Source organism: Misgurnus anguillicaudatus, chromosome 10 (genome assembly GCF_027580225.2).
Source record: "Misgurnus anguillicaudatus chromosome 10, ASM2758022v2, whole genome shotgun sequence".
Classification (NCBI taxonomy): Eukaryota; Metazoa; Chordata; class Actinopteri; order Cypriniformes; family Cobitidae; genus Misgurnus; species Misgurnus anguillicaudatus.
Window position 1 is genome coordinate 10,918,399 of NC_073346.2, and position 25,566 is coordinate 10,943,964.

Consider the following 25,566-nt stretch of genomic DNA (forward strand, 5'->3'; position numbering starts at 1 on the left):
GGATTGGGTTAGGGCTTTAAAAAAATATTCTTAAACTATTATTTCACACTAATTTGAGGGGTAAAAAATGGTTACACTGCAAATGATTTAGATTTTTTGTCTTGTTTTGTTAGTACAAATATCAAAAAAAATTAATCAAGAGGCATTTTCCCGATGAGCAAAATGACCTAAGCAAATAAGTATAGTTTTAAGGCAAAAAATAAATATACAATTTAAGTGAATTTGTGATTAAAACAAGGTATTTTATTCTTACCCCATTGGCATATTGTTTTGCATGTTTTAAGCACAAATTCACTTAAAGTTTATGTTTTTTGTCTAAAAACTAGACTTATTTTCTTAGGTCATTTTACTGATCAAGAAAATGCATCTTAATTTAAGAATTTTTAGAAATTATAAGACAAAAAAATACTAAATAAGAAAGTTTGAGTTTCTTTATAATTTGGGGTTTCTTTGATTAAAACGTTGATCCAGGATCAACAAAAAAATCGTACTTTGTGAAATCAGTGCGACCCTATAATGACTGGGGTGGGTGGTTTGGGGGATGCTTAGCTTGAGGACCCCCATAATCTTTGACATCATTCGAAACACTGGTTTCATCTGACCATAGAACCGGATGACATTTGATGTTCCAGTAATGTCTGGCAAACTGAAGATGCTTGAGTTTGTTTCTGGATGAGAGTAGAGAGTAACATGCTTTTTCCTTAACCCCTTTCAAACAATTTTGTAGTGATGTCGACTGTAGTTTTGGAGACTTTCTGACCCCAACACTCAACTTCTGCAGTTCTCCAGGTTTGATATTTGGCAATTTTTCGACCACTCCAAACATCCTCCTGACAGTACGTTGGGACACATTTTCATCCCCAGATAGACACACACGCTCTTTCAGACTGATTCATAACACTACTGGAATTTCTTAATTATTGCCCTGATTGTTTTAGTTATAGTCACTTCCCAGTTTGTGAAGCTCAACAACCTTTTGCAGCCCAACAACTATGTCCTTTATTCTTACCCATGACTAAGGGAGTCTGGCCTGTGTGTGACCTCAAACTAATACCGTACCCCTGTGAAACAGGAAGTCATGGTTAAACAATTTCCTATTCCTATGTACTAAAAAATGCATAGGGGTTGATTTCATAGGGTTGCCAATAATTGTGGCACACATACATTTAACATGATATGTTTAACATGTATTTTAAAGGTGTGCAACACTTTACAAAATCATAATGTGCAATATGTCTTAATTGTGCAGTGAATGTATGTCAATGTATATGTCATTGTGTTTCTTATATGTATATCGCTACATTTTTGTTCGAATTGTTAAGCGTTTCGCACCTTAGGTTTGCACCTGATTTTGTTGTACAGTACTGTGTATAATGACATTAAAGATTCTATTCAAACTAATGAATAGGATTATGAATATAGCAAAGGCATACCTTTCATAAAACACTGCACGTAACAAGTTTTTAAATAGACTACTGTGACCTTAATGTTTTCATTGTTTTAGATGATATATTTTTAATGCTTTAAACTGCCCATAATATATTTGCTGGATAGTCAATATGTACTTATCAAGTTGTTACACACCTGTATACATTTCTTTGTTTTGCTGGACACAAAGGAAGATATTTGTAATCACGCAGGAAAGAGAAGCACCGTTGATTAAAAAACATTTCTCAAAATATCCTTATTTGTGTTCAGCAGCAGAAGGAAATGTATACAGGTTTACAACAACTTGAAAGTGAGTAAATGATGACAGAATTTTTTATCTTTCCCTTTAAAAACTTTACCAGCAGAGGTCACTAAAGAGCACACATTGAGAAAAGGAGGCCTTGAAAAACATGTTTTTGTGAACATCAAAAATAACTCTCAGATTCATGAACTACTTTGATAAAGTGAAATAAAGTGGATGAGTCAGAAATGCTTATAGGTCACTTCACAGTGCATGGACCATGCATTCAAATTTGAACCCAGGTCTATATTCCCCATACAGCAAAAAATATATTTCTTTATCCAAAAATATTTTTTAAATATATGCCAAATAAAAAATTTTAGAAAGTAAAGCTTAATAAAAAAATTTTTTTTTTTAAATTTGTAAATATATTTAGTTTTAACTTTCATATATAAAAAAATTCATAAGGCAAAAAATATATTTTTCCTGGCCAATATATAATCTAGAATGCACTCAAAACAGACAGAAAATTTGCTCAGGTGCGTAGAACAAAAAGTTTGTTGAGTCCAATAAATTGTGGGAATTGTCCGCACACAAATTCAGACCAAAAGAGGTCTATCAAAAATATTTTTATTATTTCATATGCAAAAAGTGGAAAAGTGACAACAGTGCAAAGTGTAAAAAAACAGACCAGACAGCAGACGTTTCAGCCCATGCTTTCTTCAGTGCTCATATCCTGGCCAATATATAAAAGTTTTTATAAAATGTATAAAGTATGCATAAAATCTAAAATTATAAGTATATTTTATAGTTTTAATCATTTCAAAGCGGTTGTGCCTGTTGTTGGTTTAACAATTTCAAAAAATATTTTAGTACATATATTTTTCGGTCATTTTTGTATATTTTGATTTATATTTAAATTAAATTTGGACGCATGGGTCTCCAATAGAGAAGTGTAACTGGATAATAAAGTCACCAGGTCTCTCTGGACAAACAAATTATTGTATAATCAGCTGCTCACTGAGAGAATCACATGCTGAAAAGTAATGTGTCTATTAACCACAATGGACACAGACTCATTTATTAACACACATGGGAGATTGTGACAGTACAAGATGATTTCTAATGTCCTTCAATTTATTATTCGTCCAGTTGTCCATGTCTGCACCATACTCCCATGTTCAGCTGTGAATAACCACACATGTTCATTTTAAAAATGACACTTTGCACAAAATTTAATGTGTTTCTACATTGACAGTGTTATAGATTGACATACTGCAGTAAATATTATTCTTAACGTTACATTACGTCATAAAATTATGTAGATCTATGTATATATACAAAAACATTTACTGTTATTAACCTGTTACTACTGTTTATTTTTTTTTACCAAAATAAGCCTGATTGCATGTTATTTTCATGGCACACAGTACAAACAGATTATGAATTAATAATGCAACTTTCACTATAGTTTATTACTGTTTAATAAATAATCCTGACACCTGTTGTGCTGAGTAAGTACACATCATCCACCTATACTCATTATAACCCCAAAAAGCATCTTAGTCTCATTATTACCTATATATCACTTCAATAAAATATGTATTTTATATAAAACAATACTATTTATAAGTTATATAAAATTTGTATTTATAAAATCATTGAACACTTTCATTGTTTTTAAGTGACCTTGTTTTCATAAAAAAATATCCCAGGTGCACACTGGATCTCATTTAAAATGTAAACGTGTTATTAAAATGCTCTTTCTGTGTGCATCAAACACCTGTTTACTCAACGTTTCACTCAATATCATCTCCCCCCAGTCATTTGAACCTTTTCTATCCGATAGATACAGGAAACATCTCACCCAGTTTATTCTGTTTTGTGCCTCAGGTAAGTGTTTCGCTGCATGGTTCACCTGCTGCCCACTTCAATTAGACTGTAAATCCATCAGCCTGATGTCTAAAGGTTTCTATGGAGACATGCACTGACCAAAACTCAAGCAGTGCCATAAAAATACTCTTTTCTTCTCCATCCTTCAGGTCACAGTAAGAGTTCATGTATTATGAGTCAGTTTCCAATCATTAGGTTGATTAGAAGTGGAATAAAATGTAGGTATGTGATGCAATTTTCACTATAGGCTACATGCATTTCAACTACAACGTCTCATTTCCTCTTTAAATTGTTACATGTGAACAAACCTGGAGATACTTAAGGTAAATTTATGACAAGTAACCAAGTTTGTTTTGATGCTTTATTTCTTAACACACATAACAAGTTCAAATTCCTTATACATGCTAATATAGACAATTTTGAAGTATTATTACATTATCTTAAATAACTGATTTCACAATACCATAAAATGCAGAGTGAGAAACAAGCCTCTTGAGTACAGTTTTGAAAATGTAGTCATTTGTAGTAGAAGTATAGAAGTGTGCACTATAAAGACTATGGATTCAGCTTCAGCCCCAGACAAAGGGCCAGCTCGCTCTTCTGGATCTTTCCGTCTTTATTAACATCGCAGTGACGCAGCAGGATTTCACGTAATTTATCCAGATCTGCACCACTGATGCTGGGCTGAGAGACATTCAAAGAGAGAGAAACATAAACAACACGGCTGCTTACTGGCATAAATCCAAATAAACCAAATCACTACATTTTGGTACATGTAAATTAAAGCAACAAGCCCCAAGAAGCAGTGGGTTACCAGTGCATTTTATAACAGCTGAAATGCATGACGAGAAGTGGAGTGCCTAAAACCCCCTTAGCTGGTATAAAATGCACTGTAACACCACTGCTTCGTGGGGCTTATTGCTTTTATAAAACGGTTACTTCATATGCATAGCAGGATTTCATAAAATAAAACACAAATAATTTCCTCAGAATCAAGTGTGGCTGAAACAGAGCGCAGTTCCTAACCAACACAGAGGCAGCAAAGACACAATGAAAATATGATTTAAGACTGTGGTGTTTATTTTATAAATCAACATTCATATAATTTATACATTAACATTTATATCGTGCAACTGTTGAAGTGATGATCAAATATGCTTGTAAGCATGCTGAACTCTTTCCCCGTAAACGTTTTTTTTTTTAAGTTGCCACCCAGTTTAAGTTTAATGGCTTCCAGAAAAAGTATCTTTTTTGAATAAACATAAAATGAAAGAACAGATGCTCCGCTTAAAAACAAAAAACTAAAAGTTTTATCCTACCCTCATTTGGTCTCTTATCACCACTCAAATTTTTTGCTAAAAGCGGAGATAATTCCATTTTTGTGAAGAACTTTTGTAAGAGATCAGATTCAGAGCCATGGTCAAAACTGTGAACGTGTTTAAGTTTGGTAAGATCCCCACCCATGGATAGCGGAAATATGAATTTGAGGTAGAAACTCCTCAAGGAACGTTTTCTCTTTATTGACGAGATGACTCAACAGTATTTATTGACATTATCTGGATATCGCCATTAATTGCGCAATTGTAGACAAATTAAAAATATGATTAAAGACGTGGTGTTTATTTTCATAAACCAGTAGCAACAGTGGCGCAGTGATACTTATGTAATGTGGTCTGAACCGTGGGGTTCCTGTTTTTCTTTTATCACAGCTTAGAACACGTTTCAACCAATCAGAAGAACCAGAACGGACCATTTTATAATCAGTGTTTTTTTAATCAAATTGATGGTCTTTTATTATAAGTTTATTATAATACCGTATAATAAAATTTGGTCATTGTACAGATATAGGTATATTCTAACACAGATCTATTCACTCACCTGGACAAGCTCCATCATATCCTTGACGAAGCCATCTACCTCTGGTCCTTCAAGAGCTCCAGTCTTGCTCTAAAACACAAGATAATTCTTTACATTCTTCATAAGACACCTTTATATCTATTATTTTTAAGGACAGATGCAAGTGTTTGTGTTGAATAGCTGAGCTCTTACAACATCATAGTGGGAAAAGATCTTCTCAAAGTCTCTCTTTCTCTCCTTTTGACTCTTGGCCTGAGGGGAAATGGTTTGCAGCGTGCATTGGTTTAAAGCTAATAACTACATTAGAAACCACAAACAAGGAAATAAATGAAGAAAAGTAACAGACATCAAATACTAACATCCATTTTGAACTGCAACAGGAAGTTTTCTTGCAGAGCCAAGATTCTGAAGAGGAGATACACACAATATAAGACACAAATTTACAGTGCCAGAAAGAAATGATTTAAAAACGGTCCCTAGATATGGGCCCGGTGACCTTTTTAAAAGTACATATTTGCACCTAAATAGTTCATATTAGCACTTCAAAGGTACCTAAATAGTACCTATTAGTATTTTTTTTCAAAGGGTAGGTAATGCCTATACAGCCTCCGACCATTTTGACCGTTTAGTTCTGATTTCAGACTTGATGCAGGATGCAGATTTACAGTTGCTTCATTTCAATTAAGCTCCACAGTGTTTTTGTGGCTCATGATTTAACATTGTGGTCCTTTTTTTAATGTCATTGCCAATGAAAACCCTTTGAAACACTCTCTGCCTTTTAGTACACACACTGATTCTCAAGGTCTTTTGTAAACATGAGTGTCCTCAATCAAAATACACGTCACCTTGCCAGGTCATTGAGGTCCAATCTGCCATCTTTGTTTTTGTCAAAAATATTCATCTGCCAGACACAGAAAACAAACTATTAGAAATGTGTTTAAATGTATTAAGCATGAGATACTGAAATTCAATAGTAATCAATTAACATCTCAAACATGTATAGGCATTAGTGCACATGTCCAAATAAGTATTTTTGTGCATGAAGCTATTTTACATCTACTTCAGAGAAAAGGTGTTGGAAGCCAAAAAATGTGTGTGGGTCCAAAGAATTTACTGGAGTAGATGGCATTTTCTTGTATTCTGGTGCTTTTTAATAAAATAAAATAATGCTTTTATAGCCCAAAAAATGTACCTTATTGTGTTGTGGTCCAAAGCGCAACAGGCGAAAATAGTTACATTAAAAAAAAACACGAAATGGAGTTTAAATTATATGGACTCTAAATGAATCAAGTGGAATGGATTTGAGGAACTAGCAGTGTGGAAGTCAAGGCTGTAGCTGAAACGCGAAACGGAGTTTAATTTATTATGGCATTCCTCTATAATTGAATGGATTTGACTGATGGCGCTTTGACAAGTGAACAGACATATGTACTAAATCAGAGAAAAAGTGAGTGGGTCCAATATCATTGGCCTTAAAGTAAATGGGGCTTTGTCCCACCCACATATAATGGTTCTGACACCCATGCTCATGATGCAAAATTTGCTGTTTTAACTTGTAGAAGTGTTCGTGCTGTCTTAAAATTTTGATTTAAGAGATTAAGTTTTTTGAGGAAAACATTACAGGATTTTTCTCCATATAGTGGACTTTTTTGGATCTCAACGGTTATAATGCAGTTTAAAATTCAAGTTTCAATGCAGCTTTAAAGGCCTCTAAACAATCCCAACCAAGGCATAAGGGTCTTTTCTATAAACGATTGTCATAAATAAGTAGGGAAGAGCAGAGGCGAAAGTACCATTGTAACTGCAAACATATTTTTTTGTTTATCTTTCCAAAAAATAATGAAATTACATTTTTATTTAAAATTTTAGTTTCAAAATATTTCAAAAGCAACCCAATTGTTGAGAATAAAAAAAATCTCTGAAAATTAGAATAGTATACATTTTCAACATAATGTAAAAGTATTAGCAGCGGGACAAAAGTAACAAGCGTTACTTTCGTCCCGACAGGAACTCCTGACATTTAATATTGATTTACTTTTATTTTGAAAAACACGGAAGGCAAACTCAGGATGTGTTAAAGCAACATGATCTCACAAAGATCCGTGGGATAGTCATTGAATTTTTTGCTCATTTTTCCGTGGCCCTACCACGGACTTTCTTTTCTGTGGCATTCTCATGGATTGGTTATTCAACTGCTTTTTCCTATTTTCAAACCATTGTCCTTTCGGTATAGGGTTACATTTGGTGTTTGCGTTAGTATGTCACTTTAAGTATTAGTTTATACTATTTTTTCTGATTTATTCTATTATATTTTTTAACTTTAAACAATTGTCGCCTGGCGTTGGGGTTAGAGTTGGGTTTGGGTAAGAAGGTCATTTTATGTAAATCTAACCCTAAACCGAAGTGACAATGGTAAGAAAATAGGACAAAACAGTTGAGTAACCAATCCTTGTGAAAACCCGCAAAAAAATGCGGAGATCCGTGAGAATGCCACGAAAAAATTAGCAAAAAATTCTGTGACTATCCCATGGAAATTAAGAGCACTAAATAACCTTTTAGTATTGTAACACATGAAACCAGAAACACCACGCGTTATAAATTTTTTTTATTTAATTCACTTATCATAATCGAAAACAGCTTTGTGGACCTACATGTGTGTAACGATGACGAAATAACGCAATATTTGTCAGCTTTGTCAAGGGTTGCGTGCTAAAGATGCTGTCATAGTTTGGAATGCAAATTTAGTCAAGGCTCTGAAAAAAAATCGCTTTGTCACTTTGTCCCGCATTATTTTCTCCCTGATTCTCCCCTAATTTTTACCACAACTTCTCATCTTCCTCTAGCTGTGTGATGTGCCAGAGCAACCTTACGTATTGCATAAGCACATCAAAAGGTCACGCATGACGTATGCAAAACTAGCACTCCAGGGTTTACAATTGTGGAGAAAGAGGAGCGTTCTGACATTGTAGTATGTGGAATAATACTAATTAATGTCTTTGTGTCCGTTTATTGTTTAAAATGGTCCTCAAGTGTGCGTTTCACATATTTAACACGTGACCTTTTAAAGAGATTAAAAGTTTAAAAAAATATTTTTTTGTGAAAATGATGATCATTTCACTAGATAAGATTAATTAATAATTATGCCTCAATTGGGATAGATCGATTGGGATAGAGCCCTTTGAAGCTGCATTGAAACTGTAAATTGTTGAGGTCCAATCAATGTGTGAGTAAATTATCTGGATTTTTTTTATGAAAGTGCAATAATCCTTTAAGACATTAGAGTGAGCCATAAAAATGTCTGAACTGTACCTACGCAGCTTGAAGCAACATTTATTTAAACAACATCGACAATTTCACTCTCATTAGGTAATGAAAAGACCCTGGCTGCCCGCTATTATTGCAGGCCACCAGCTTCAGCAAACCTTTCCCAATCTCCTGATTCACTCTCTGGCACGGATGAGTTACAGTATGAGCTGGCACTTACTAAATGACTTATATACTGTATCACAAACATAAAGAATGTCCACAGAATGGATTATGTTGAAACAGTAGTACTGACGTCAACACACAAAACAAGCGCTGTTGTACAAACGCTTCATAATAATGTAGACTGTTGATCTTTCATGCATACTAACTGTACAGTTATGAGACACACACTGAAAAGCTATTGTAGTACTTCATTGTACACTACAGCAGTAAAAACTAAAGGCATGCTGAATATGTCAAACTGTGTCTTTAAAAATGTTAATGGAGGCCTGCAATCAATCTGCATAAATGTCACTCAATAAACCACACAAACTCCCACGCTGAGAATCTTTAAAGTGACTGCTTTGACACTACACATAATTGTCTGTTTTAGATATACAAACAAGTGTGTTCATACAATACAATCTTACAGTAGGAACTGTTAGACCATGAACTAGATTGGGCATAAAAGAAAGATCAGTTTTCCCTAATAAAGAACATAACTGTACAGAAGTGCTTCATTTGAAGGGAAAGTCAATTAAAAACTGATGAATAAATGATTGCATAGAAAATAACAAGAGAAATGTTACCATGGCATCGGTGTATTCATCCAGTTTGCTGGAGGAAACACTCTTCTGGTGCTGATTAAAAAGGTCCTTCAAGAAACCCTGGAGTGAGTCAAACACGAATGATTGTTAAAAAGTATAAACACTGTCAAACATCTGATTTTTAAATGTACATAAAGTTTTGAAATCATCCATGAATTGTTCTGGGAATATACAGTACAGATATAAATGTGTTTGCTCGGTTATCTTTGACTAAATAGACAGATTTAAAAAAGAGCTGTATTACATGGATCGATAATTTATTATGAGTATTGACACAGTAATGAAGGAAATTTGAAGCAGGCAGTCAATCCTTTCCACGGAAAAAAAACTTTGGAGAGAAGTGATCAAGCTCAAACAAACATTTAGGGGCGGTTTCGTGGTCAGGGTTTAGATTGATTATATTAGGACTTTAAGTAGTTTTTACAAACAAATCTTACAAAAACATTACATGTATGAATCTTGAGACAAAACAATGGCACTGATGTAGGTTAAGATATGTCAATTTCCTCAAACAATTTAGTCTGGGACTAAAACAAATCCTGTCCGGGAAACCAGTTTATGGGATTAATGATTGTTTAAAGTCAAAACACTGATAATGACTGTATTTGTTGTGTGTGTTTTTACCTTCAGCTCCACAGCTGATATGTAACCACTGCTGTCAGCATCATATTTCCTCCAGATCTATAATGAGAAACAGTGAAACACTTGAAACATTCATATAGCACCAGTTCGGCTAAACCCTCGCCTGACATTCTGAGATTTTTGTTCATAAAGTTTAATAACCCAAAGATAATGCATTTCTTTTCAATTGTATCCACAAAAAGCAGACTAAATAGATATGCTTTATTTCAGGGTGACAGATAATGCAGACATACTGCATACATAGTAATATTAATGCAATTATGGGAAATGTCCCAAAATGTTGACATACACAAGACCATAGCTTTACCCTGAAATGCAGATTGCAACATTTAAAACAGAAAATATATAAAAGTGGTCAATTCTGAAACAGAAACTTCATCAGACTGTTAATCTGTGACTGCAAAAATGTGACCATGTCTGTGAACTCCAGGCTAAAGTATCATAATCTAATAATGAGACTTGGAGCATCAAAATCTTTAATTTCAATCTTTGACACACATGACCTATAGGCTTTTAAAGATATAAAGGCTATATTCCCTCTCCCCCAAAATATACGTCCCAACAAAACTACTGAAAGACGTTTTCCCTGCTGTGTCAGAACCGGTGATAAATATCATCAACTCATCACTAGAATTAGGTTACATTCGTTCTAACAGCCTTCAAACTGGCAGCTATTATGCCCCTCATTAAAAAGCCAAATCTTGAGAGAGGTAACTAACTTTAGATAGATTTCAAATCTCCATATTCTTTCTAAAATATTGGAAAAAGCACTGTGCACATTTTTAGAGAAAAATAGTACATAAAAAATGTCAATTATGTTTTAGGCCCCACCATAGCACAGAAACAGCAATGCTTAGGGTTACAAATGACCTCCCTTTAGCATCTGATTGTGGTGCAATCTCGCTCCTTATACTGTATTACTGGACCTTAGTGCAGCTTTTGACACAATAGATCATACAATTCTAGTAGACAGACTAGAAAATTATGTTGGGATTAGTAGTCAGGCTTTAGCCTGGTTTAGGCCTTATTGATCCGACCACTATCACTTTGTTTAAAGGGGCAATAAGTAGGATTTACCCCCATCTAGTGTTGGAATTGTATTTTGCATTCAAATGAGCAGTGCTCTCTAGCGCCTCCCCTTTCCAAATGCGTGTTGGAACTACGGTAGCCGTTATGTAATCACTGATCTCCTTGTCCGTTGCAGCTGGTTCACGTGTTCTGAATGAAAACGCTTTGTGGAAACGCGTTGGTAGGCAAGTGCTTTTTGTTCCTCTCTGCTGTTATAGTTTATCAATACGGCGGAACGACATGGATGCCTCCTTGGACTTACCCGTTCAATGTAAGTAAAGAGGAGAAATTCTAAGCTTACAAAGAGAAGTCAGATCACTGGCAGAGGTCATTTGACACCAACGAGGACATCATTTTGAATAAAGACATTGATTTTGATTAATAAAACACTTAAAATCCTACTTACAGTCCCTTTAAAGTCATATTTGTCTTAGGTTAAATATGGCGTTCCACAGGGACCAGTTTTAGGCCCTATCCTCCTTTCATCGACTATAGCCCTTTACTTCCTGGATATATGACATCAATAGAAGGGTTTTTGACTAACCTCTGCCCACAGGAAAACGCCAGTTGCCAGCTAAGCTAAGCTGCTGTCGAATCACAACACACTAAACCAGCTACACGTTATGTATTAGTTATGTATTTCTGAAGGAGTGACTTCATAGACAAATGAAGACATCAGCACGTTTCTAGGAAAATGAAAACAGTGCTATAAAGATAAGTAAATATAGTGAGTTTTTTATACGTGAAACATGAACACATGTTGTTCTGTCTTCCACAGGTAAGAACCTAGGTGTGATGTTGGATAGCAATCTATCATTCGATAGACACATTTACAATGTTTTTCTGACAGCAACATCTTAAAAATATTTTAAAAATGCCCCACATGCGATCTGCCCACATTTTTGACCTCAAGAATTGACTATTGTAACTAATTTCTGGGGGTTGTCATGCAAATCGTTGAAAAATAACCCAGCATTTTTTAAAGTGTACTTACTGACCCTAACCTTGTTCCAAACACATGATTCTGTGTAACACAAAAGTTTTTATTGTTTTTAGTTCTAGTAGGTGAATTTTCCCTATAACATCAACATTTTGTAATGTATTAAACAACATACCTTCATAAAATCCACACTGTTATCTAGCGGTGCCTCTCTGCGGAAGATAAGTAAGAAGTTCTCATCCTCCGGCAGGATCATATTGGCCAGCTAGAAAAACAAACAAACACGCACAATAATATGTTGTTATTCAGGAATCTGTAAAAAGTAAACTCATAAAAGTAAATTGCTTCCCTAATGCATTGTGGTTATCCTAATGTTTTTGCTGACCAGTATGCCGCATAGTGACATAGAAAGGTTTTTACGTCTTTTTATCTGCTTTTATGTCATAATAATAAGAACTATACAATGACAGCAGCATAATGTAATGTAACCCAATTCTAATGTCTGTATTGTGGGAATTATGGCCCGGTGTCTTCTTATAAACACAACAGATTTTTACATTTTCTCCAGAAAATGCAAGTCGACACTCTTAAAAATAAAGCTTCCTAAAACAGTCATTGACCTTAAAGTACCTTCAACACCTATAGAAATGTGTTGTTGCACAGATGGTTGTTTGTACAGGAAAAGGGTTTCACAGATATTAAAAATGTGAGAAAGAAATGTTTTTTTAGGAAGTTGCTATGGGGTTACTGATGTATTCCAAGTGTTGTGCTTTAAGGTGGCTGCTTGTGGGTGGTTGTCTACAAGTAAAAATGAAAACAACTAAATCCAAGTCATTATGAAATTGTGGTCCATATATTTATAGTTTGTCCCCTCCTGTAAGCGTGAGAGTTTTTTTTTTCACAAAGCCATTTTGTTTTATGCAGGTCCTTGAGTTTTCCTGTTACTCTTGCCAAAGGAGCCTCTTTTTTTAATATAAGGAATTGCCATCTCATTTTCTTCTTGTCAAGGTTAATGTATCACTGCAGTGTTGCCTGGCATCTTAACCAAACAGTCACAACACTGATATATATCCCACAGGCACAAACCAACTTTAAGTGCTGCATGCAACCCGACTGCAGTCTCCTCATTTCATAATTGTGTTTGCCGTCCATTAGAGAAATTAGTTTTAACAAGGGGGAAACGCCAGCAGGCTATAACTCGGCAGGAGTTACCAAAACAGCGCTGTAGGAAGCGCAAATAACTATCAACAGAAACAAAAATAACATCTAATTGATTTATGATTCATAACAATGAGCTGTCTGATGCGTTAGGTTGACTGTATAAAAGTGTCCATTGTGTTTATTCACCATCTTGCTATTTCAAACTCATATTGAATTTGCCTTCTTTGCATAAGAAAAACAAGACATTGTATTTTAAAGAATTTTTGTGCTGTATTTTTTGCATTTTTGTTCCTTATTGACTTTCCGAATTTCCATTTTCAATTCCATTGTTAAAGGGATACACCAGTCAAATATCAAAATTATCTACTCACCCTTCAAGCAATCTGAGATACATATGTTAATCATCTTTCTAAGCTTTAGAAGCTCTTCCAAGTTTTATAATGGTAGAAAACATGGATTAGGGAACCTTCTCAGAGGTAATCCACACGACTCCAAGGGGTTAATAAAGGTCTTCTGCGAGTAATCGAGGCAATTTTGTAAGAAAAATGCACCATCTTGGACTCAAGAGTTTTAGCGTAGTGAGCATTTGTTGCCATGGGTATGTTGCGAAGTGCCTCGCGTGAGTCCAAGATGGCATTCTTACCTGAAGCTAGTTATTATATATTATACAGTTTAAAATATGCTCTGTGTAGAGCTTTTATTAAGCCAATAGTAGGCTTGCCCATAGACTGTAAAAAAAGATGGACATAGTGTCTGTGACGTTACCCATAGAGCCAGAGCGCAACGCGTCATAACCTGAAAACCACGCCCACCGGGGATGAAACAATCCAACCGTCTCCATTGACTTTGTATTGCGAGAGACTCCCCATTGTCATTTCTGGCTTATAACAAAAAACAGAATAATGCCTAAAAGCTGCTGTGTGACAGGGTTTACAGCTGAGCTAACAAGCCAAAAAACACAGAAATACGTTTTTATAAGATGTCGACCCCAAAGAAACGAGCGTTTAAACACACAAAAGTGGAAACATGCAACTTTTCATAGTAATACTATTAGTAAAACTGCGTCCACTAGAGGAAAACGTAGTCTGCGATCCACATTTTTCTCCTTAAAGACTGGGTTTTACGGCTCGACAGCTTATAAAAACTTATTTCTGGGTTTTTGGCTTGTTAGCTGTACATATTGTCACACAGCAGCTTTTAGGCATTATTCTGTTTTTTGTTATAGGCCAGAAATGACAAGGAGGTGGTCTCTTGCGATACAAAGTCAATTGAGATTGTTGGATTTTTTCCCCCCGGTGGGCGTGGTTTTCAATTAGCATAACTGTGCTCTGTATCTATAGATTTCTGAAGATCGTTTTTGAAGCTTAAAGTAGGCGGTGCCTGCCGTCGCCATCTTGGCCGCGCATCACCACGCATTACTCGCGGATATCCGAAAATGGGTAAAAAGGCGGGATGTGGGTGAAGCTGAGGTGGCTGGTTGCTGAAACCACGCCCGCCTACCTCGATTCTAGTGACAGCAAAATTAGCTTTACAGACCAAAAACACTTTTTGTACCAGGCTGTAAACATTATTTTCTACTGTAAAGTTGGCCATTTTAACATGGAGGTCCATGGGAATTGACTTCCTTTTGGAGCCTGCCTCAAGCGGCCAGTTTAAGTCACTTCCGTATTAGCTTCATCAGAGAGATCAGAAGGTTGCCCCTCGGGTTTGCTGTTACCATCTTGGCATTGCATCACTCGTGGATAACCAAAAATTGTAAAGAGGCGGGACGTGGGTGAAGCAGAAGTGGCAGGTTGCTGAAACCACGCCCCCTAGCTCGACAGTAGTGACAGCAGTGGCAGTTCACCCCTCACTCCTGCTGTAAAGTTGGTCTGAGAGATGATGGACATATGTATCTCAGATTGCTTGAGGGCGAGTAAATCATGGGGTAGAGAGAGAGAGAGAGAGAGAAAGAGAGAGAGAGAGAGAGACAGACATGGACCAGTAAGCAAACAGTGGCTTGAATGACTACTGTTTTTTTAATCAAAGCCCAAATTATTATTTCATTTATCAGCAAACTGTAAAGTACACAAAATGAGCAAATGATAAATTTGGTCAGTTAAATACATAAAACTTAAATTTAACATCAAATAATATCAAATAAGTAACAATTATTACTTTCATGTTTAATGTGTATCCCACCTCTTTTTGACCATAATGACAAAACATTAGAAAATACATAATCAACAAAGCTAAACCAATAAGCAATTACTGCAACCACAGAAGATGAATATGTCATTAAATACAACCCGACTGTAATCTGACATCTTTAAAGTCAAACACTTTAAAAAAGGACAACTCCATTTGCACTGCTATTAGCAAAGCAGTCTGATAAAAGCTCTTTGACAAAGAGGCTCTTAATGTTCATGTTATTCTTCTGTCTCAGTTAACATGTTAGCGAAGAGCTTTCAGATATACATGAATAGAGTTCTCCTGTCACAGAAAGTGATCAGGGTCACGAGGTTACAGCACTGAGAGGATACGTGTATAGCCTAAAGGCAAAACAAGTTAGAAGCTTGATCAGTGTTGATTCAAGGTCAGATACCCTTTTAAATGTGATTTGGAAATGACGAATCAATACAAAAGAAAAGACACAAAAGCTGAGTCATCATGTAATGTTCAATATTCCACTTATTATATCAGGCCTTTAAGTGCAGCTGTAATCTCTAAATCTTAGTGAAGGGCTAAAAAAAATAGGAAAGAGTTACAGTAGTCAAAGGTTACAGTGTCTTCTGATTGATGTTTTTTTAGTGGTCTGGTGTTTACTGTGAAGCTTTTTTTTAGAAACGTTTAAAAGTGCAGGTGCTTGAAGAGACAGACACTGTCCCCATCAGATCTCTAAGACGCATGTTTTGAGACTAAACACTCTTAAGATTGTGGTCTTAGATTTCACAGAAGTACAGGAAGTTGGGGCAGGACATGCATTTTTTAAAATTAAGGAGCTTCATGATGCCATAGAAGATTTTTTTTATTTGTTCCATAAAGAACCATATAAATCCCCAATGAACATGGTTTTTGATAGAAACCTTTTGCAGAAATGAGAGGACCGTCAATGAACCATTAACAAAACAACACTTCCTTTAACATCTCTAAAGTGTTTAATGTGTCTGATGCAGCAGAACTGGCAGCTGGATACCACAAAGCCACATCCTTTTCACATACAGTGCACATAAGAAGGACTAACTCAAATAAAAAAGCTTAGTGCCACAAAATTACTATGATATCATATATACAGTCTTGTTCAAAATAATAGCAGTACAATGTGACTAACCAGAATAATCAAGGTTTTTAGTATATTTTTTATTGCTACGTGGCAAACAAGTTACCAGTAGGTTCAGTAGATTCTCAGAAAACAAATGAGACCCAGCATTCATGATATGCACGCTCTTAAGGTTGTGCAATTGGGCAATTCGTTGAAAGGGGTGTGTTCAAAAAAATAGCAGTGTGGCATTCAATCACTGAGGTCATCAATTTTGTGAAGAAACAGGTGTGAATCAGGTGGCCCCTATTTAAGGATGAAGCCAACACTTGTTGAACATGCATTTGAAAGCTGAGGAAAATGGGTCGTTCAAGACATTGTTCAGAAGAACAGCGTACTTTGATTAAAAAGTTGATTGGAGAGGGGAAAACCTATAAAGAGGTGCAAAAAATGATAGGCTGTTCAGCTAAAATGATCTCAAATGCCTTAAAATGGAGAGCAAAACCAGAGAGACGTGGAAGAAAACGGAAGACAACCATCAAAATGGATAGCAGAATAACCAGAATGGCAAAGGCTCAGCCAATGATCACCTCCAGGATGATCAAAGACAGTCTGGAGTTACCTGTAAGTACTGTGACAGTTAGAAGACGTCTGTGTGAAGCTAATCTATTTTCAAGAATCCCCCGCAAAGTCCCTCTGTTAAAAAAAAGGCATGTGCAGAAGAAGTTACAATTTGCCAAAGAACACATCAACTGGTCTAAAGAGAAATGGAGGAACATTTTGTGGACTTATGGGAGTAAAATTGTTCTTTTTGGGTCCAAGGGCCACAGGCAGTGTGTGAGACGACCACCAAACTCTGAATTCAAGCCACAGTACACAGTGAAGACAGTGAAGCATGGAGGTGCAAGCATCATGATATGGGCATGTTTCTCCTACTATGGTGTTGGGCCTATTTATCGCATACCAGGGATCATGGATCAGTTTGCATATGTTAAAATACTCGAAGAGGTCATGTTGCCCTATGCTGAAGAGGACATGCCATTGAAATGGTTGTTTCAACAAGACAATGACCCAAAACACACTAGTAAACAGGCAAAGTCTTGGTTCCAAACCAACAAAATTAATGTTATGGAGTGGCCAGCCCAATCTCCAGACCTTAATCCAATTGAGAACTTGTGGGGTGATATCAAAAATGCTGTTTCTGAAGCAAAACCAAGAAATGTGAATGAATTGTGGAATGTTGTTAAAGAATCATGGAGTGGAATAACGGCTGAGAGGTGCCACAAGTTGGTGGACTCCATGCCACACAGATGTCAAGCAGTTTTAAAAAACTGTGGTCATACAACTAAATATTAGTTTAGTGATTCACAGGATTGCTAAATCCCAGAAAAAAAAATGTTTGTACAAAATAGTTTTGAGTTTGTACAGTCAAAGGTAGACACTGCTATTTTTTTGAACACACCCCTTTCAACTAATTGCCCAATTGCACAGCCTTAAGAGCGTGCATATCATGAATGCTGGGTCTTGTTTGTTTTCTGAGAATCTACTGAACCTACTGGTAACTTGTTTGCCACATAGCAATAAAAAATATACTAAAAACCTTGATTATTCTGGTTAGTCACATTGTACTGCTATTATTTTGAACAACACTGTATGTACATGTACGACGAGTATTCCTCAAAGTATCCTGAATAAAAGTTTAATGTAGGACACCGACAACTAATCAATAAAAATCGATATTGAAATGAGTTGTCAACGAATTTCATTATTGATTAGTTGTTCTGTGACGTCACATGCTCAACCACCACCGTCGGCGAGCGTGGACACACGTGCTTCATACAGTGCGATCTGGGCACTTATACTGTAATTGATGTCATGTATGTTTTTTTCATAAAACGCAAGCTGCACGTTTATACTGCGCAGCCAGCTTGTTTAAAAGCAAGGCAGCGTTGTCCCGTCCAAAACAGTTTTGCACTTTTAAAAGTACAGTTCTGTGCATGAATATCCTAAATTAGTGCCTTATTAAGCTTTAAAAAGTGAAAAATCTAAATTGCGCAAAAAATAGTTTTTATTCGATTAGTCGATTAATTCCAAAAATAATCGCCCGATTAATCGATCACCCTTCAAAGTGTCTGCAGCAGGCTTGTATTTTGACATCACGTGTGATGCACATAGATTCACATGACGCGCCAAACACATATTGTGACGAGCTTCACATCGTGCGGCCACAAAAAAAAGGTCAATAAAAATCGATATTGAAATGAGTTCTCAACGAATTTCATTATCGATTAGTTGTTCTGTGACGTCACATGCTCAACCACCACCGTCGGACCACGCGGACACGCGTGCTTTATACAGCGCGAGCTGTGCACTTATACTGTAATTGAAGTCAGGTATGTTTTTTTTCATAAAACGCAAGCTGCACGTTTATACTGCGCAGCCAGCTTGTTTAAAAGCAAGGAAGCGTTGTCCAGTCCAAAACAGTTTTGCACTTTTAAAAGTACACTTCTATGCATGAATATCCTAATTTAGTGCCTTATTTAGCTTTAAAAAGTGAAAAATCTAATTGTGCAAAAAATTGTTTTTATCCGATTAGTCAATTAATTCCAAAAAAAAAATCGCCCGATAAATCGATCACCCTTCAAAGTGTCTGCAGCAGGCTTGTATTTTGACATCACGTGTGATGCACATAGGTTCACATGACGCGCCAAACACATATTGTGACGAGCTTCAAATCGTGTGCCCACAAAAAAAAGAAGTCAATAAAAATAGATATTGAAATGAGTTCTCAACGAATTCCATTATCGATTAGTTTGCTCTGTGACGTCACATGCTCAACCACCACAGCGGACCATGCAGACATGTGTGCTTTATACAGCGCGAGCTGTGCACTTATACTGTAATTGAAGTCAGGTATGTTTTTTTTTTCATAAAACGCAAGCTGCACGTTTATACTGCGCAGCCAGCTTGTCTAAAAGCAAGGCAGCGTTGTCCCGTCCGTAACGGTTTTGCACTTTTAAAAGTACACTTCTACGAATGCATATCCTAATTTAGTGCCTTATTTAGCTTTAAGAAGTGAAAAATCTAATTGCGCAAAAAATAGTTTTTATCCAATTAGTCGATTAATTCCAAAAATAATCGCCCGATTAATCGATCACCCTTCAAAGTGTCTTGCAGCAGGCTTGTATTTTGACATCACGTGTGATGCACATAGGTTCACATGACGCGCCAAACACATATTGTGACGAGCTTCACATCGTGCGCCCACCAAAAAAAGAAGTCAATAAAAATCGATATTGAAAATGAGTTCTCAACGATTTTCATTATCGATTAGTTGTTCTGTAACGTCACATGCTCAAGCACCACCATCGGACCACGCGGAGACGCGTGCTTTATACAGCGCGAGCTGTGCACTTATACTGTAATTGAAGTCAGGTATGTTTTTTTTTCATAAAACGCAAGCTGCACGTTTATACTGCGCAGCCAGCTTGTCTAAAAGCAAGGCAGCGTTGTCCCGTCCGTAACGGTTTTGCACTTTTAAAAGTACAATTCTATGCATGAATATCCTAATTTAGTGCCTTATTTAGCTTTAAAAAGTGAAAAATCTAATTGCGATCCGATTAGTCGATTAATTTAAAAAATAATCACCCGATTAATCGATCATGATCGTTAGTTGCATCCCTAGTTTAAAGTTTGTTTCCTTGTTGCATTTTATGAAGCATTTAAAACGAAGAAAAAAAAATCACTAAACATGATATATCACAAAAAATCATATGTACCTCCTGGATCTGCAAGCGTCCATCAGCTGTGACGTCATAAGCCGACATGAACCGCTTCTTAACCTGCTGCACTTTCTCCTCTGTTATCTTATCCTGAAGAGAGCAGAGAAAGCGAGCCGGTTACCATGACCACCCTTCCATCATTTACCTTTCATTAAGCTCCAGATCATCACTCAGCAAAGCCATTGAATGCGTACACCTGCGCATCAACAGAGCGGCCCTCGTGATGTTCGCATACACAATGAACATCTGGCAGCATCTTTATTCATGTTAACCTTCTTACATCACAACACTCATCATCCACTACATTTACACAGTAACAATGCTGTGCACGCCTTGTGGATTATAAACGCCACTACTGGGGTCCGCATTACCGCTCAGGGTTTTATTACTACTGTAGTTATGTACAGCACACTAAACATGAATTTGTATCTGTGTCCAACCATAGTTACCACAGTTTCCTGGAAATCAGACTTCATATGACTTCCTGAGAAGTTGCACAAGTTTGTGATCAAAACATATTGGTCATATGCATACACCACAGCAAAAAATAAAAAAAAATACCATGGTAAGCAAAGTTCCTTTTAAAGTCTCTCTGTAGGCAATAATTTTATCAGTTAAAACTCATCTTTGAGCATCATAATAGCATACACAAAAGTTTTACCGTACTTTTTTCAAGCTTTAAAACAGCTTATATGTAACTTTACACCCTTGCCTCATTTAGTATGCAGATCTATGAATATGCAAATTAGTCCCCGCCTCCACTCTTTCGCACCATAGATATATATGTAAATAGATGCTACATTCTGAAGTTTCAGACACATAACTGCTAAGTTCGGTTTTTACACAATGCATACTGTACATAAACTGTGTGTTTGCAGCACTAATCTTTAAGCGCTGATGTTAACAGGTTCACAAAAAATACCCGCAAGGCTCTAACTTAACACCAAACTCTGATTACAGACGAGATTAAGCGAGTATCTGGCAAACACGAGCGTCTCTTTTATTATAAACCCCTTCAAAGTGTCTGCAGCAGGCTCGTATTTTGACATCACGTGTGATGCACATAAGTTCACATGACGCGCCAAACACATATTGTGACGAACTTTGCATCGTGCACCCTCAAACAAAGACGTCACCGGCCGTCACTGCTCAGCAATGGTATTAAATGATGATTTTGCACTAAAAATTGGCTTAAAGCAGGTTAAAAACATCACGGGTTGATCCGAAATGAGCGGGTGCCTGCGGTCACCCAGGATTACCCGCGGTTGCGAGTCATCCAAAAATATTTTTAATGATATTCGGGTCGTGGTCTGTCGGGTGAAATAAAGATGCCAGTTAACTATTACTACTTTTAAAAAATGCGGGTCAGGACACTATTTATTTTTTTGCGGCCCGAGTTGCGGGCGGGTTAGTTGAAAACGTCGGTCGGGTATGGGTTGTTTATACATTGACCTGATTTTCTGATTTTCTCCACAGTGTGACTTTATATGTAAAAACAAATTTGTGTTGGAAACATCAAACTTACACTGGCAGAAAAAAGGGGGCGGTACCCTTTTAAAAAGTAAATTGGGTACTGCACCAGTGACAGCTTGAGACCATTTTTGCCCACTTTTTCTAATATTGTACACCCTACACGCATTCAAATTCTTTATAAAAATCCATCATGTATACTTACAAATATAAGAAATGAGAATGAGATATTTTTTGCATATTATAGTACGTTACTGCAAATGTTGCTTTACTGTCAAAAAAGATTAATGGTGCATATAACAGTCTTTTGTTAATTTTGTTAATGCAAATTGACTCTTGTTTTTCATTTTACAAACACTTCACCTCTTTGTGCTGTGAACAGAGATCACACCTTTTTAACTGTCTGTAGAAGCAAAGGCATTGACTGCAGTTACCCTTTATTTCAATATCTGTAAATATATTTGTTTAAAACTAAAGTATTTCCGAATCGACCCTACTTATCTTGCTTGGGGTTGCAAACACATATCTACAAGACTAAGCAAAGATCAATGTTTGATCATCATGCAGGTTTAGATAAAATCAAACATGTATTACCGAGGATGTAAGCCACGGGGTTGGGCACATGAGCAAAACCACTGTCTTGTTTTCCAGAGCTCTGTAATTGTGTATTTTATAGGATTATAATCCCATCTAAACCATTTACAGTATACCCATGCTGGTGAATAAGCAAACAATGTCAAATGTCTAAGTGTGTGTATCATGTAAAAGTGGTTCCTGGGTAAAGAGAGGAAACAGATCTCAGTGTGTAAAATAGTGACTTCACTGATATAACAAATACTGTATGGCTGACCTGATGTAAGGGTCAGCACAATTTAATCTATAATACATGTGTTATCAGTTGCACTTATTGGGGTGGTCAGAACTACTGTAGGCCTTAGTGTAATTGGGAAATATATAAATATGTCATACTAAAAACATTACTTGTCTGCATTTTGAGGCAAAACAAAGAGTTGTGATGTATTTTATGTCAGTGCAAGTTTGTTTTCAGTTAGGACAGCTCTTACATTTATTTTAGACTAGGAGTACTCTAATCCCTGTCTGGGAAACCACCCCATGTCAAGTGACGAAGCTTAAATTTCTATAAAAGTACCAAAAAATATTCTGGTAACACTTAAAATATATTTAATTATTAACATTAACAAATACTACTTGATTCCTAGCAGATCACTATAATATATATTCAAAAACAGTATAGTACATTCATATTATGCCTTATTTAACATTTGAATGTATGTGAACTATCCGTTTACTATAGTTTAAGCTTCAGAGTGATTTAATGATAAAAATGTATTAATGCATTAACCAAAACCCACATTATCTATGTGCACATGCTTAAATTATACTTTCATATGTTTACAGTAGACACAACACATAAATGTTCATAGTAATGTATATTTATTTACATACCTCTGGCCCTAATCTTTTCAGCATGTGTCGGAAAAAGTCATCCAACTCTTTCCCTTCAATGTAGCCATTATCGTCAGCAAAGTATTTATTCAACAATCATAAACAGGTATATACTGAATGCATTGTAAAAGCAATATATACATATATAAACACATAAGATATGAAGTTAAACTATAAGCAAAATGAAAAATTATTTTATGTGCTTATCGTCAGCATCAAAGTGTTGCCAGATCTGTAGAAAACCAGCAGCATCTATATTGTCAAAAGCGGAGTTCATGATGAAAAATAAAAGAAATGATGCACAGACACAGAGGGATAGAGGACAAGTGTTGCACTTGCTCAGAGAGAGATAGAGAGAGAGAGACTGCAGATGTGTTGACTTTCCTCTGACTCAATATTAGAGAAACTCCTCCTCTGTCACACCTCTCATGTCAGTCATCTGCTTCAACACTGAAAGCAGTGCCACAATGATCCTATTTAGTTAAACAATGATTAAAGTGTATGCAGCTTATTACTTGGTAACTTCACATTCACTTTGTTTAAGATACATTGTTTAATATTAATTAAAATGTAAAGGACAAAAACAGGAGAATGTAACAATATCAGATAACAACACTTAAGTATTAAAAACTATTACACATCAGACCCCACTAAAACAATGAGTTCAAAGTAAATAATAACATATAAAAAGGTTTATGTTGATATATGTTATATTAGCCCATGTGCAACTAGGACTAGTATTATAGCGACATCTACTGACAGGATGATGTTGGTTCAATTCAAAACTTTTAAACCAACGTTCAAAAACGTTTTCCTACTTCACATTTAAAAGAAACATCATTCTGTTTGATTTATAAACTTGTTTTCTCATGGGGACATCAAAATGTCCCCACGAGGTCACAAATCTACTGGTATTCAATTGGTCCCCACAACGTGATAATTACCAGGTACAGACACACACACCTTTATTTTCTCATTACTGTAATTCCATATATTACTATTGAAGCAAACTGCTAATTTTCATTTACCTTAAAGAATTGTTCCGTTCTAAATTTTTAAATCAATCATGGGAAATAATGTCACTCCTTTCTTTGAAGAAAATATTATTTGTATGAAGTCACTGAAATTGTTCAAACTGTGAAGATAAAAAGATATGTATTTTGTGTATTGGTGTTTGATGTTAGTGTTTTTCCTCTCAGTGTGTTCTGAGTGACAGTGTGTGTTATCTCAGTGAGGGTTGTGTATAGTGTTTGGCTGCACTGAGCCTGTTTTGAGTCATGTGTTAAGAGTTGTGTTGCTTGGAGTGAATTTTGCAGGTGATGTGAACTGTTTAGCTCAGGTCACTGTTGGTAGTGCAGACTGTAGTTAGAGTTTTGCACATGTGGCTCCAGATGTGCTCATAGTCGTTTAACAATCAAAAAAAAAAAAAAAAAATGTAACTTTCAGTTTTTATATGATGCTCTAGGGTGGATATCCTCATATTTATCAAATTGAGAACAATGTGTGAAAAATTAAAGGGGTTGAATCCTGTAACTTAAATAATACAATTGGTGTACCCCTAGGATCAGTGCTGGGTCCCTTATTATGCATGGAATGAAAATATTTATGTAAAAAATTGTACATGGTACCTTTATAAATAAAGTAAATGGAATGACTACAAACATTGTGAAAGTTTGTAGTTTCTAAATTTACCACCTAATGTTCCCAAACATACAGCTCTAGAAAAATTAAGATACCTTCTAGATTATTTAGTTTTTTAAAGTTTACTATATAGAGGTATGCATATAAGTAAGACTATCATTTTTGTTTCATTCTGTCATCAACAACATTTCTGCCAAATTCCTAATAAAAATGTTTTATTTGCACTAATTTGCAGAAAACTGTTGGTTAATTTTTGCACAGGATGTAACATAATAATTCATGAGCATATAAACAATAGTTGAAGACAAATAATTGCAAACTTTTGGTCTAGATGCAGTGTGCTGTTCCATGCGCCACCTGGTGGATATTCCGAGAAGCAGAACATATTTCATATATCATTAAAATCTGACTTTTTCCAAGTTTTACGTGCTATAATTGGGTACCCAGTGCTTCTATCAACCTAGAAAATGTCAAAAGATCAACCCAGTAACTTAGTTTTGGTAAACCATTCTCAGCAAGCATGTAAAAAAATAGGTCAATAAAATTAGCTTCCCTTGTTATGTCAGAAGGGGATAATACCGCCCCTTAATATGCACTATCCAACCACAGCACTGCCATTTAGTGCAGAGATCCGCTCATTTGCATTTTAAAGGACACACCCAATA

The 25,566-nt window shown here is 35.9% G+C and overlaps 1 protein-coding gene across 1 annotated transcript; it reads right to left on the bottom strand.

Annotated features, from left to right (window-relative positions):
- Nucleotides 1-3,911: 3,911 nt before the first annotated feature.
- On the bottom strand, nt 3,912-23,640 carry scgn (secretagogin, EF-hand calcium binding protein). Its single transcript, XM_073871854.1, has 11 exons — nt 23,464-23,640; nt 23,261-23,327; nt 20,321-20,413; nt 12,318-12,407; nt 10,117-10,173; nt 9,475-9,552; nt 6,265-6,320; nt 5,779-5,824; nt 5,612-5,671; nt 5,441-5,509; nt 3,912-4,246 (listed from the first exon to the last, which is right to left on the bottom strand). Exons 1-11 carry the CDS (start codon nt 23,535-23,537, stop codon nt 4,118-4,120), a joined length of 819 nt encoding a protein of 272 aa, XP_073727955.1. The 5' UTR covers nt 23,538-23,640; the 3' UTR covers nt 3,912-4,117.
- Between the last annotated feature and the right edge of the window lie 1,926 nt (nt 23,641-25,566).

Coding starts and splice junctions, on each gene's coding strand:
- scgn (XM_073871854.1), bottom strand. CDS start 23,537: ATGAACTCCGCTTTTGACAATATAGATGCTGCTGGTTTTCTACAGATC. Junction 6,321..9,474: donor ATGAATACACCGATGCCATG/GTAACATTTCTC, acceptor TGTGTCTGGCAG/ATGAATATTTTTGACAAAAA. Junction 4,247..5,440: donor ATATGATGGAGCTTGTCCAG/GTGAGTGAATAG, acceptor AATGTCTCTCAG/CCCAGCATCAGTGGTGCAGA.